This window comes from Cygnus atratus, chromosome 8 (genome assembly GCF_013377495.2).
Source record: "Cygnus atratus isolate AKBS03 ecotype Queensland, Australia chromosome 8, CAtr_DNAZoo_HiC_assembly, whole genome shotgun sequence".
NCBI lineage: Eukaryota > Metazoa > Chordata > Aves > Anseriformes > Anatidae > Cygnus > Cygnus atratus.
Genome location: NC_066369.1, coordinates 11,338,480 through 11,351,981, shown reverse-complemented (window position 1 = coordinate 11,351,981; position 13,502 = coordinate 11,338,480). Strand labels below are relative to the sequence as shown.

Sequence of the window (13,502 nt, the reverse complement as noted above, 5' to 3'; positions counted from 1 at the left end):
GGTGTTCTAGTTTCGACTGGAGTTATTTGGCGAACGCGCCAGCACACAAGCTAACAAGCATTGCGAAGCGCTCTCCTTGCACCAAAACCCGGACACCCGGCCCTGCCGCTGCTCTCGTTGCCGCAACGCTCGTACGTGGGCTGAGGCAGCGAGGCCGGGGAAAAGGAGGCGAGAAGCCGCGAGGAGGACCCGGGACGAGGGCGACTCTGAGGCGGGGCGCCCGGGCCCCGGCCGAGGTAGGCCTGGCGAAGCGGGCCTGGCAGGCCCCGCCGCACACAACATGGCGGCGAGGAAGGGAGGGAGGCGAGCGGAGCGGCGCGGCGCCGCCATCTTGGGGAGGTCGGCGGCCGGCCGGTTCTCGCGAGACTTGCCCGGCAGCTCCCGCTCTCGCCGCCGCCGCCGCCGCTCCGTGTGAGGCGCGGGCCGGTAATGGCGGCCGGCCGGCGGCGCTGAGGCACCGCGCGACGGCGGGCAGCGGAGCCGAGCTCGGGGCGCCGCCCGCTCCCGCCGCCCTTCCCTCCGCTCCCGCGGCATGCCCCGGGACCTGCCCCCGCGGCGGCGGGCGTCGATCAGCAGCCGCCGTCGCCAGGTGAGGAGGCGCCGGGAGCGGCCCCAGGCCTCGCTGCGGCCCCGCCGGGGGCCGGGGCGCCGGGCGAGGTGGAGCCGGGGCGGGGCCGGCGGCGGGGGCCGGGCTGGGCTGGCGGGGGCTCTGCGGGCCGGGCCGGGCCGGGCCGGGCTGGGCTGGCGGCCCTGCCGGCTGTCACCGCGCTCGGCCTCCGCTGGCTCCCCGCTGGGTCTGTCCGCTTTATTTCTGCTTCGTTTTGTGGGGGGAGCGGGCGGGGGGGTTCCTCGGTGCCTTTCCCTTCGCTGGGAGAACCTCCCGGAGCCGCTTCGTGCCCCGAGCCGGGCTCGCCGCCTGCCTCAGCCGCTCGCCGGGCCCGCACCCGGTGCCCCCGGTGCCTCCGGGCCGTGCCGGGCCCGTGGCAGCGCCTTGGCAGCCCAAAGGCTCTGGCAGGGCTGCCGGAGGACAGGGCCGGCTCTGCCCACTACCTCCCCTGCGCCTTCTGCCTTCATTTGTGACATTCGTTAGCATCAAGAGTTTTAGACTAGTGTGACTGCGGCTTTTTTTTATTATTTTTATTTCCCCCCCCGAATGGGGTTTGATGCGATGCCTCCTGTTGATGCAGACGCCGGGAGCAGTTGGTCGCTGCCTGCCTTAGGATGGAAGCTGTATCTCAGCAACCAGGCGTCTCCTGGCACGCTGCGTGCCTGCTCGCCGAGGTTTCAGAGCAGAACAGGTGAACTCCCCGGTGTCTCGGGGATGAAATTTGACAACTTGACCGGTCAGTGCTGTGCTTTGGTCGTCTGAAACTCCTTCACGGGGCTGCGGAGTGTACAGGCTCGAAGGCTGGCTCGAGAGCCCGCTGCCACCAAAAGCGTGGCCCAAACGCGCACGGAGCTGCGGCCAGTGGGGCGCTCGGTGGGTGGCTGGTGAGATCAGCGTGCTGTCAGCCCGGCCAGGTTCGGTTATACAAACTGCTCGCTGTTCTGCGTAGTTCTGATTGCTACAACAGTTTCATTAGGTAATGCTTCGGTTAATTAAATAAAACAGAGGGTGTGGCCACGCTAACACTGTAAACTGTTGAAGGCTTCAGTTTCTGTGAGTGACGCTACCTTAAACAAAGGTATGCTGCATCCACTAAATGGAGCAACTTAATTTCTATAGCATGACACATTTCTGCACCGGGCCAGGGTACTGTGGAAACTTTACTGCTGATTGGATTAGGTCTCGTGATACGCTCCCTAGGCTAGGTGTGGTGGGAACTGGAAGAAACATGGTTTATAAATTATAAATCATTTTGTCTGCACGTATTTGTTTTACGAAGCTATTGCATAGCTCAATTTTGTCGCTGGAACACAGGGAAGGCTTTACCAATATAAACAGCCCTAATGTGGGAAGTGTCTTTCAAGTCTCGGAATAACTTTGTCAGTGACGTGTGCCACCGTGATAGAATTATTCTTTGTGAACGAAATAATGGATAAGAGCCCAATCTTGAAACTGCAGCATCTTCTACTCTAAAGAGTCAACTTCTGGCGACTCAGTTATAAAGTACGTTTAGCATTTTCTCACGCCTCTCTGCTGGACTAACTGCTGGTTTCTGCTGAGACAGGTTTGTTGTATCAGACACCTGAAGGTAAAGCCATTGATGTGATTATTCTGCTTGACTTTGGGTGCTCAGCTGAGGCTGCAGTCCTGTTTACATCTTTGAAGTTAGGCACGCTTGGTACCAGTTGAAGTGTTGGTGCACAAAGATCTCTGTTTTATAGTACCGTGTCCATGGCAGTTAAGCGAAGCTGCGCAGTGTGAGGTGTGCGAGCGTAATGTTTTGCTGCTGCTTCTCTTTCCCCACTTTAAGCTGTGCTGGCATCGACCATGCAGCAATCTGCTTCAGTCTGCTAAACTGGTAGAAAACTAACCCAACAACAACAACAAAAAAAAAGTGAATAATTTTCTGCTGGGTTAGTGAGTCGAACTGGCTCATCATGCAGTCAGACGAGCATTGCATCTACCACAGAGGAGCAGCAAGATTGCTAGGGAGAAATATATGTGTTCCTTCATCGTCGTCAAGTTGCTAAATTTGCTCAGTTGTAATTTATAAATTCACAGAAGGAGTAAGATGACTTTCTTTTTAATCAGTACAGCAGCATTGTTTAAAATGCGCTGCTGATGTACTGAGGCCAATACAATTTGTGCTATGTAAACCAGCATACACTGTGCTAATGAGAAGAAATACAGTGGTATAACTATGATAACAGAAGTTGAGAGTCGAGGGAGAACTTTCCTGGTACAGTTGCTGTATTAGGCTGGATCAGAATGTCTGAATGTAATATTTATCTGTAGACGTAAGTGCGTGGAAGATCTGTGTATCATTGTTCTAATGATGTAATAGACCTAAACTACTAAACTACTCTGTCGAGGATAAAATTACTTGTATGCGTACGTCTGAAACCTTTGTCAATATGCTGCAGAAAGAATAGAGCAAATAAATTAACTAATCAATTATAGGAGTCAATTGGAACTTACCGAATGCTAACAGATTCTGGCTGCATTTTAGCTTTGTAAGAACAGGCTCACTGAGGACAAGATTTCACACAAAGTGTGATCCAGGGCAAAAAGGTGCCCAAGTTTAAAACAAAAACCCAGATCTTTTTCTCCGATGTTTCCCGCTTACGTTAATGTGATGTGTTACGTTTGCTGGTAGGAAGATACAGCAGGTGGAATTGTCACACTAAAACAGAAAAATCTGGATTTAGTATTCAGACTCTTAAAGCATTTCATGGGATGGAATAGTAATTATTTAAATAGGAGAGAATATTTTATTGTTGGTTTTTTTTTTTTAACAAGTTCAAGAAAAAGTCATCTCAGGTCAGCCCTAGTGCCAGTCATTGCATTGCCAGGTCAGAGGCAGTGTGCTGGTGGCCACTCTTCAGCTTGTGTGTAGCTGTTTGGTTGTGAGTGTTTTTTTTTTTTAGTTTGTTTACTTTGAGTTTGCTGTTTGTTTGCTTTGGTGTTGGTTTTTTTGACCTCTGAAATGTTGTTATTGAGACATTATGCTTCTGAATGCAGTTGCGGAGCAAAGGCATCAGACTTGAGAAAGTGACTTTCCCTGAAGTTTTCATGCACTTCAGTGATGCGCTGAAGAACACGGTGATCGATCTGCGGCTGACACAGCCGCAGGTGAAGTTGCTGCTCTGCTCACCTGTCCTTGGTATTGTTGAAGATTGCAAGTTGTATTGTACACTCTCAAAATTGGCAGGTCTGGTTGTTGTACTCAGCCAAAGGAGCTGCCTATAAAGTCTAAGAAGACTGTCCCGGTGGAGTGTTCCTTGTGGGATGAAGGGTGCAGGATGCTGGCCTTTCAGAGGCAGGGCTTGTTGAAGAAGTTGAGTTTAGTCTGCTGAATGGATTTATTCTGGGCTGCAAGGGGTGAGATCTTCCAACATGCAGTTTACAGTCACCGGAGATGAAATGAGTGAACTTGTGTTACGAAGGCCAAGGCAACAAATGCAGGAGTGTTTTATCGTTCTTGAAAGTAGGATGTGTTGCTTCTTTCCTTCTCTGTCATAAACGCAGAGATCTTTGTAGTCAAAGGCAATACAGAACTCCTGAATGGATAGGCAAAGCCTTGTGTGCATCTCCTTAATAAATGGTGCATTGTCTGTGCCTTTGTACTCTGATTCTTCACGAACAATGAATCAAGTTACGCTAGCTGTCACAACATTCGTTTCAATAGATTTCCTCAGAGCACCTCCTAGCATGTGATGCAGCAGAGTAAGACGTACAGTGCGTTTTACTTTTGGTTAAACTACTGATCCATTTTTTACTTCCAGCCGCTGCTGTAACATCGCCTGTGATGAAGCAGGGATGCTTTTGCAAGCTGCCATATCTTCTGCCAGCAGAAGTGTGTTGTAAATATCCATCCTCAGCTTATACTTGGACAGAGCCGTTCAGTAAGGTTTCATTTATAGAGGAATCTTCAGTGTAGTTTGGATGCAAATTTAGTAGCTGGCTGATGTCAGTGGTTTCGTCTTGGAGCTCATGCAACATGTTCCTATTTTTCAGCTCTATTTTCTGGTGTTTGATGGATGTGGGACTGTTGATACCATTTATCTTACTGGTTAATGGTTAGAGGTAGCGACATGTGCTTTGACGTTTTTTGCTGCTTTTCTATCTGCAAATGTGTGTTACATCTTGACTGCGCTCTTTTTTACAACTGCTTTAATATCCCTAAAAGCTTTTTAAATGTTTAAATGTTTTTCTAGTTTAAGACAGATCAAATGTCATCTATACATAACTTTGAAAATCTTCTGGGGTGTTGTTTTTAATCAGTACTTTCCAAAGCCGTAAGAAGCAGAATGTGAGAGATCTTTCGGTATATTTACTGTTTGCACTGCAAGACAAATATGGAATGTTTTATAAAACTTTACTTTTTATGTTTACTTCAGCAGCTAAGATGTGCAAGCTCCTTGGGCAGTGCTGGTTATTGTCAGCGTTGTCTTGCATCGACTTCAAGTAATTGTTATCTTTATACGTGCCCTCACTCACGGGGTGCAGTGCAGTCTGGACCAGTAAAATATTCCTGAGTTGAGTAATAGCAGCAGCAGGGCAGATTAAATACCAGGCAGAACCACCTGAACAGCCACCCTGGATGGTTTGAACACATTGATTGTGTACTACAGCACAACTGAAAAATCCCGAGAAGAAAAATCCCCAACTTTTGGACTGAAGTCATTTGGGAGGAGCGAAGCAGAAGTTGCAGGCTCAGAGGTGGTATGGTGGGGAAGTGCTGAGATGAAGTTTACGTTTGTGAAGCATGGACCAGTTGGGGTTGGACTTGGGCATTGAATTATTAGCGTCCTTCTAGAGCCACAGTCCCTGAAATACATTTCATTTAAAGGCGTATTACATAAATGAGCACTGAGAGAAGGCAGGGGGAGGACCCAACTGGTTGTGCAGAGCAGGCTGTAGTTCGTCGTTATTATTTGTTACATAAATTTTATTTGTAGATTGTTGCACTGGAACTTGTCCCCAGTCCCAAGGAAGGTCAGTAAATCACTAGCATCAAATTGCCTTGAGAGAGAGAGTTTTCTCAACAGATATTGAGGCTTTTTTTTTTAATGTTAATTTGATACAAGAATAACCAAGTCTTAGAACAATGTATTATGGCTATTTTGAGCTCCTGTTTATTTGGGGTAATGCAATATGGTAAAAGCTCAGATTCCAGAAAAATGAGTAGGTAAAGGTATTTGTATTGCAGACTCCAGCATGCCACTAGAAACTGTTTTCTGCGGAATTTAAGGAGACGTGGAAAGTGTTTCAGGCATCTTTAAATAGCAATTCCTTCCCTTTCAGCAGGCTGGCTCAGCAAAGCAGTGTGAGTGGGGTCTGACCGTGCGTGTCCACCTGTGCCCGTCCATTACTACCAGCAATCCACAGCTGGCTGGGCTTCCAGGCGGGCTTTGGGATTCCGAAGGCAGCTTTCCATTATTTGTAACGGAAAACTTAAAATACTTTGCCAACAGGAAGAATGTCCCTAAGGCCTTCGTGTCTGCGTGCGTTTTCCCTGTGGCCGTGTTGCGGGCGCTGTGCGAGGCTCGGGTGCGGTGGGACACGCTGGAGCTGGCTGCGCGGCCTCCCCACATGTGCTTGAGCTCCAGTGGTGTCTCCACAGCAAGGAGGAGGTGGTGGCAGTGCCACCAGCCCCGCTCCCACTCCTCGAGGGAAAGGCAATAGCAACTTCGAGCCTTTGCCCTCGGGTGACGGGTGCAGGTTATGCTGTGCGTCACACACCAGTACGGGACTGGGGGATCGATCATGTTCCCCAAGGCTTCCTTTCCTTTCCTTTCCTTCTGCTTGCCTGAGGATGGAGCTTGTGGTGCAACACGGCTAAAACAGCAAAAAAGAACCAAAAAGCTACTTCCAGTCCTTGCCATATTCGCAGTCCACTTCACTTTACCACAGAATCCCATCGGCTTTCTGCCTGAACAAGGTAAGAAAGGGCAAGGGATGAGGAAAGGCAGATGGCTCTTCTGTTGGCACCGCAGCTTTGCAGTGGCTTAACCTGCATCAAGTGCTAGCCTCATGTATTCCCAGGCTGTAACAAAACCCCTTTTAACAGGCTTAAACATTTAAGAACATCCCTCAGAAGTCAATATTAATCATTTGTTTCCTTCCCTACCCTTAGCAAAGCTTCATCTTTTTCTTTTGTGTGATTCGTTTTCATTTGGCATCCCTTGTGTTGTAATGAGAAACAGAGTCCTGAGGAGCAGTGTTCCCTCTGCACACGGTGCTTTTTTTTGGCGTTTCGCATAACCACTAAATGTTAACAAAAACCGTGAGCAGCCTCCTGGTCACAGTCTCTGCCTTCTCTGAATCCGTATGATTCAGTTTCCTCTCCTGTTTCCTTATTTCGGTGTCATGACTTCTGAATTTCCTCTTTTGCTTGAGGTTGTGCTACCAAGAAAAAAAAATAAATTACTGAGGATACTTGAAAAACTGCACAATGAGACCACTGTACTGGTTCCTTTTCTTCCTTTTTGCTGCTTTCTGCTGGTTCTTCACAAGCTTGTTCCATTTCTCTGTCATACCTGTCTTTTTCTCCATTCTCTTTCTCATTTTGTTTTTTATGGATGCTTTCCTGTCTCTTTTCCTAGTCCTGGTTTTTATCTCTTGACATTTTTTGAGAACCTTTGCCAAGTATATTCTATTCTTGCATTGCCCTTTCTTTTCACAAATGCTGCTCTCTTACTATATTGACGTGTTATTTTGTTACCCGCTGCTCAATGCCATCCTTGGTATGTGTAGTAAATACAATGCTCGTTTTTCTTTTTTTTTTTTTTTTTATTTGGCGGTGTGCTTCTCTTCGTTTCTGTTTCCTCCTTCCTGGTGCCATCTCTTGCTCTTTCTGGTCCATCAGTCTTCAGTTTGGCTTCCCGTAGGAACTGCCTTTGTGGAAGAGAGTGGTGATTTTTATTTTATTTTTTTCTTGCAGAAGTTCAGATTATAGCCTTTTCTTGCTGGTTCCCACTTAATGTGCTCATCTGCAGCAGTGCTGCTGCACCTCCTTACGTGTAGGATTTTCTGCCGTGGACAAATGAGTAAAGAGGAGAGGGGCCCGTGGCGTGGGCTTGAAATGTCAGAGCACGGTGGGGTTTGCACCTTCGCCGTTCGCTCAACCAGGCTGGGCAAAGCAGCGTGCAGTGAACCTGGGCAGGCAGGCAGCATCTACCAGGGAGCAGTCAGATAACCAGGAGATCAGGTTTGCTGAATCTGCGGTCTCCTACCTTTCGTCACAAACCTTTAAGATCCTCATGGCCTTATCCAGCCTGCAGATAACCTTTGGCTTCCACAAGTTCTTTGGAATTTCAGTTGTTGAGCTGCTTTTTGTCCAACCCCCAACCTCCTTCTTTTAAGTTATGTGTTAAATGATGATGGATCGTTCAGTTTAGAAAAAAAAATATTTTTTTGAAGCAGTCATTTCAGAATGCAATTTTTACAATGTGTTTGTTCTTAAAGTTGTTCATGGGACGTTTTTGGTGTTGATGTACTATGTATTTTCAAAAATAGTTTAAACTTCCCAGTATTATTCTATGGTTAATATTAATTTCAGAGCATTTCAATGTTTAACTTGTAAATAAATCCTATAAATAGATTGCCAACTGTATCTTGATTTTCTTTTTTTCTCCCAGGCCCCTTGGCTGTACTCTTGGTAGCACTGAAGAGCCTGCTGGCTCGTTTAACTTCTGGCAGGGGCAGGGCATTGACTTACACGAGTACTTGCTTGGAAAGAAGTTGTTTTATTAATCTTTAGCAATTCAGATGGTGAGAATCAACATCGCTTGTAGGTAGATCTTGAAAAGTTAATAAATTCTCCCCTGCAAAGGAGGAGAGAGGGACATCTAAAGACCAAACCTTTACAGCTATGAATTACGTTGCGTATGAAAACTACTGCAGCGTTGGCTTCCTGAAACTGTAGACAGCTCCGGAGTTCTCAGTTCGATGTTGCGTTTCTTTTTTTCTTTCGTCTCCCCCCCAAACAGCAGCAACCTGAGTTAAGCAAAACAGCTTGGTGGAGCTCAGCAGGCTGCGCTGAAACCAGTGAGAGGCCGACCGTAGACCTGGGGCTGGCACTGCAGGTGTTTGTTAGGAAAATACAGCAGGGTGCTATGTGATCGCTCCCTGGCTTTTACAGTAAGAAGCTGAGGAGCCTTTTGTAGAGCAGCGCAATGTTCGGAACTGAGGCACTGCAGCAGTACTGCTGAGCATCAGCACAGGGCGGGGAGTGATCAGTAGCACTGAGGTGTTCACAAGGCGGGTTTGCTGCTTCAGCCCGACTTGTGCTCTGCTTAGCGCAGGTAAAAGGCTGGCAGCCTTTGCTCGAGTGTCGGGCTGAAAGATACAATGAATAATTCCACACATTTTTATAAATCCAGCACTCTCCTTGAAGAGTTTAGGAATACATAGGGTATATTACAGTACTGCATTCACAGGGCATAATAAAATAGGCTACATAGGGTTGTGTGTTTATAATAATGAGAACAATTCTAGTCCTGGATAAGTTCTCTTAAATATATTGGCAATTCAAAGGATAAGAATAAATCCCAAGTCATTACTTGAGGAGTGATTATCAAATCCCTTAAGAAATGGTTTCTTGTCCAGAAGTTCTCTTATGCTAAATTTACCTATCGGTAACGTGACGGTTTTGTCACATTTCTGTTTGGGCCAGAAACCTGATAATGGTATGATATGACATGTGCAGCAGCTCTCAAACTTGGTTCTTTATGGAAAATTCCTGCACTTTTATTAATGTTCGCTTTCTACTTCTCTAGCACAACACTTCTTTGTTCCAGTGATGGAGAAGATAGCTGAGATGATTTCCAGGGCCAGGCAGTAGCATGCTTTGCAGCATGAGTGACGTGAGACTCCAAGCTGTGGGCCTGCATGAACGAGCTCTGCAGCACCTGTCCTAAAAGCAGAATCTGCCATCTTTTGCAGTGAAAACAATAAGAAATAACTATTTCCATAAATTACCTGCCTTTTTATTTTTTGCTGGTTGTAGTGTCCTGCTGTGGGGTTCTGTTCTGTCTTCAACAGGGACAAGTGACACACTCGTCTGGCATTGGCAGAACTGAGTATTCTCCTCAAACCTTTATAGGTTCAAGCTGTATTGCCTCTGTTTCCCCTTCAAGTTCAGTATTTCAGCGTTGTCATCTTCTGTTGGCTTTGCGGGAATACTTACTGCTGTGGTCTGAATTGGATGACTTCTGAGTTTCTTTTTTATCAAGTTCACTCTTATTTGCAACAAGTAAAGAAAACAAAAGCAAAACCCTCTTTATCTAGAGAATTATGTGGTTTCTGAACAACTGCAGGCTGTAAACAGATTTGTAGTTTGCTACTGAATTTCTGATTTTGTTCATGATGCGGGTTTGAAATCTATAAGGTGAATATCCATCCTAGTGATCAAGATCATATGATCTTTAGCATATGACCTTTGATTTTTATGTGAATATTTTTTTTTTTTTTTTTTTTAGAGAAATTGACATGATGTGGACCAACAAGTCAAATGAGGTGCCTCTACAAAGTCCAAGGCATAACCAAGCCAAGGATTCTACCAGAGGTACGGATTTTTATTTTACTTCATTGCTTTATTCTAAAAGATGTTTTATCATGACTGCTTTGAAATGTTGTGGAGTTTTTATAGACGGCATTCTTCTGCCTCAATGTGGAAGCCAAGGCCATGTGTTACACAGCTTCCTTTCTGCAGAGGTAGCAGTTTTGTACTCTGATCTGCAGAGTATTTGCTGATCTGGAGTAAGAATTGCCAGCCTGTGGTACAGTTGCCAAGATAGCACAGAGACAGATTTTTTTTTTTGCGCTGTTGTAGAGGGGGAGCAGTGCAGGAACAGAAATTGGGAACTGTAGTATCTTGAAAGAAGTGCCTGAGAGGCAGCTACTCCTCATTCTCTTGCTCAGTTCCAAAGTGGTAAAGAGCTAAAGGCTGTTGAAAAGCAGCAGTACATCACCACTAAGATGGCTGGCGGTGCTCACGTCGCCCTGAGTTGGAGGAATCCAGTTAGCTTTTTACCGTCCTGATTAGCCTGTAATTTAGGGAGGGGGTGAGTATACTGCCATCCGTAAGAGGAAGAAGGTTCTTGTCTGGGAGAGCAGCTGAGTCACATGTTAAGTCTGTGGTTCAAGATCAAGCATATGATCGCCACTATGACAAAACTGAATGCCAGAAATTATTTTAAAAGTAGAAACAGATGAATATTTTATCTGTAAGAGGACATTATTGTTGATTGTCTCTTGAGATAGCTTCAGTTTCTTTTCAAATTACATACATTGTGAGACTGAGGTGTTCTGTAGACACGAAGTCCTGTCTTTCAAGGATAAAGCAAAGTCTTTTCTGTGCTATTTCCCTATCCCTCCTATTCCTTGGTGTTGTTGAATCTTACCTGAAATGAAACTGGCAGTTTTGGTTTTTTTACTGTAAGGAGACTCTTATTTTTATTTTTTAACTTTCTAATACTACTATCCTCCATGGCTCCTATCCACATTAAGGTTTTGCACATTGTGTTTGTAAACCATTAGATTTTTTTTCTTGAAAGAAAGGAACTGAAGACGTAAATAGTTTTAGAGGAAAGTACTACTGTATCCTACTGACCTTGGTTGTGCGTAGAGTTCATGCTATCTGTGAAGGTTGAGAGTTGATTAGTGCCTCCTGTTTGCTCTTCACAAGCATTACTTCTCTTTTGTTTGTAGGGTGTAGAGTTCAAAAGGGTTCTTATTCAAAATTCACGTGTTCAAAGTTTTTTGAGTAGTCTTTCAGTGACCATGTATTCGTGCTCAGTTTACTGGAGAAGAAAGGAGGGGAGAGAAACAACAACAAAAACCAAAACAACAAAAAAGTAGTTAACCTATAGTGTGATAGGAAAATGTAAGATATTTGTGTTGGGGTAGATAACTGTCTTTACGTTATCTTTTAAACATCTTCTATAATGAATGGTAGTTTTGGTTCCAAGTGCAATAATGCATTCAACCTAACCTTCTGAACTCATTACATTTGACATTAAATATTTTATTGCTCTGTTAAGATGAATCTTGGCTGATAACAGCCTCTCACCGAGGATATTGACAGGCTGGAATTGAGTCATTTAAAGAACTTGATTAGTGAGCCAAGGAAAATTGTTTTGAAGCGATGTTTTCTTTCGTTATTTTCCATTTACTAATAAGAAATGTATTTATTTGTTTCTGCTCTCCAAGATCCAACTGCAGCATGGGCTACTTTTTCTCAGACTAAGGCTGCTGTAAGTACTTACTCTTTTTCTTACCTCTTTTCAAATCAGCTTTTGCAATAGCTTTAACTAAATGTTATTTTACTCAGTGATTTGCTGTTAGACGAGTTGAAAATTGAGCACGTGGTTGGAGTACATGCATGTTGAATGGTCCTCTATTTTGGAAAATGTTTTCCACATGCAATAGAAGAAATTTTTGTCACAACAAGCTTAGTCTTGAGTATAGTGCTACCTGCTAAGTCTCAAGTGTAGTATTACTTTACTTTCTATCTAAGAAAATGCGGAGTTCTATTTTATTTTATTTTTTAATTTTGAAAAAAACTGGGGCTCTACCAGTGTGTTTCATAATTTTTCAACTTACTTTGAGCATTAGAATTGCTGTCTTTCAGTGGGAACTTAGGTGCTTGAGAAATTGCACTGTATTTTTTAAGAAACTGACTTCAGTAAAGCCAAACAGCTTAAGTTTGGGGGGAATTCAGCTCTTTTCCAGAGCCTCGTCGCTTTAAATAGCTGAGCATCAGTGTGGGGTTTTACTTGTGAAATCCTGTATCATGCTCTCTTTTTGAAAAGAGCATTATAGAACATATTCCAAGTGGAATTAATACTTCATTGACGCTATGTTAAGACTCTGAATGGCATGTTGTTATTATTTTCTTCACAACAGCCTACTTATGGAAACAAAACTATGCAGCAAAACCTAATTTAATCTTTTTAAATAAATCTTATTAATCTTACAGTTTCTGGTCATAAGGCCAGTTTTGCAGCATGAGCATTGTGAAAGTTGCTTTTGCCTGAAGTTTTATTCTTCATGAAAAATGAGGAAAAAAGTGTCACATTAGGAGAAAATACTTGTGGTTTAAAAATTGAAAACTATTCTTACATGTATTATCTTCAAATTCTAGCTACGTCATATAGAGAACAAGTTGGAAATAGCTCCCACCAGCACAGCTGTGTTTGATTCTGTCATGGATGCCAAGAAGCCCTCTGCTAGCGCAAGCAGGAAAATAAGCAGAAAGGGTATGTATTATTTAGGATATAGCATGCAAGGCAGGGTAAAGCCACTGCATTCTGGGAAGACTTGTTTTTTTTTTCCCCCCTTCCTTCATGCACCCAAGTTGTCTCCTGATTATAATCCTTACTGATGAAAGACTAATTGCCCAGGAGAAACTAATGTTTTCTTAGCTTGGGAAAGAAGGTGTGCTAACATAGTCATCTGGCTGTAGGGAGTGGCAGGACTCGCCCGTTGCTGTGAGTGCTTGTCGCATCCAGATGCTTCATGAGGGTCTTTGGATAACAGTTGTATATGCCTATGTTTACACTGGAGAAGCTGTTTATATTTTTAGTCTTTGTCAACTCTTATACCCTGTATGACTGCTGATCTGATACTTTATTTTGTTTTAACATCAACTTTTTAGAACATGCTGGTTTTTCTACAGTGCGTGTGGCAGACCGACCTCTAGTGGCAGCACCACCAGCATCCATAGGTTTAATTACTTCTAATTAATGTTTAAGAATTATTTTCTCTCTTTAAATATCATTGCTTCAAGCATGTGCTAGCTTGTTTCTAGTTCCTGTGATCAAATTGTTGAAAGAGAAAGGGAGTACTTCAGATGCTATTCTGCTGCTTGCTCACCCCCCAAAACTTT

At 44.5% G+C, this 13,502-nt stretch overlaps 1 protein-coding gene across 3 annotated transcripts in view; it reads left to right on the top strand.

The window, feature by feature from the left end:
- The window catches only part of CEP350 (centrosomal protein 350), a 72,944-nt gene continuing 59,442 nt past the window's right edge, over positions 1-13,502 (top strand). For 2 of the 3 annotated variants that reach the window (XM_050712229.1, XM_035537836.2), the window contains exons 1-4: positions 1-589; positions 10,093-10,178; positions 11,825-11,868; positions 12,759-12,873. In XM_050712229.1, coding sequence (XP_050568186.1) covers positions 10,103-10,178; positions 11,825-11,868; positions 12,759-12,873 — 235 coding nt within the window. In that variant the 5' untranslated portion in view covers positions 1-589; positions 10,093-10,102. Of the gene's footprint in view, positions 590-719; positions 795-10,092; positions 10,179-11,824; positions 11,869-12,758; positions 12,874-13,502 lie in introns of those variants that run through there. The other variant, XM_050712230.1, reaches the window with a different exon arrangement.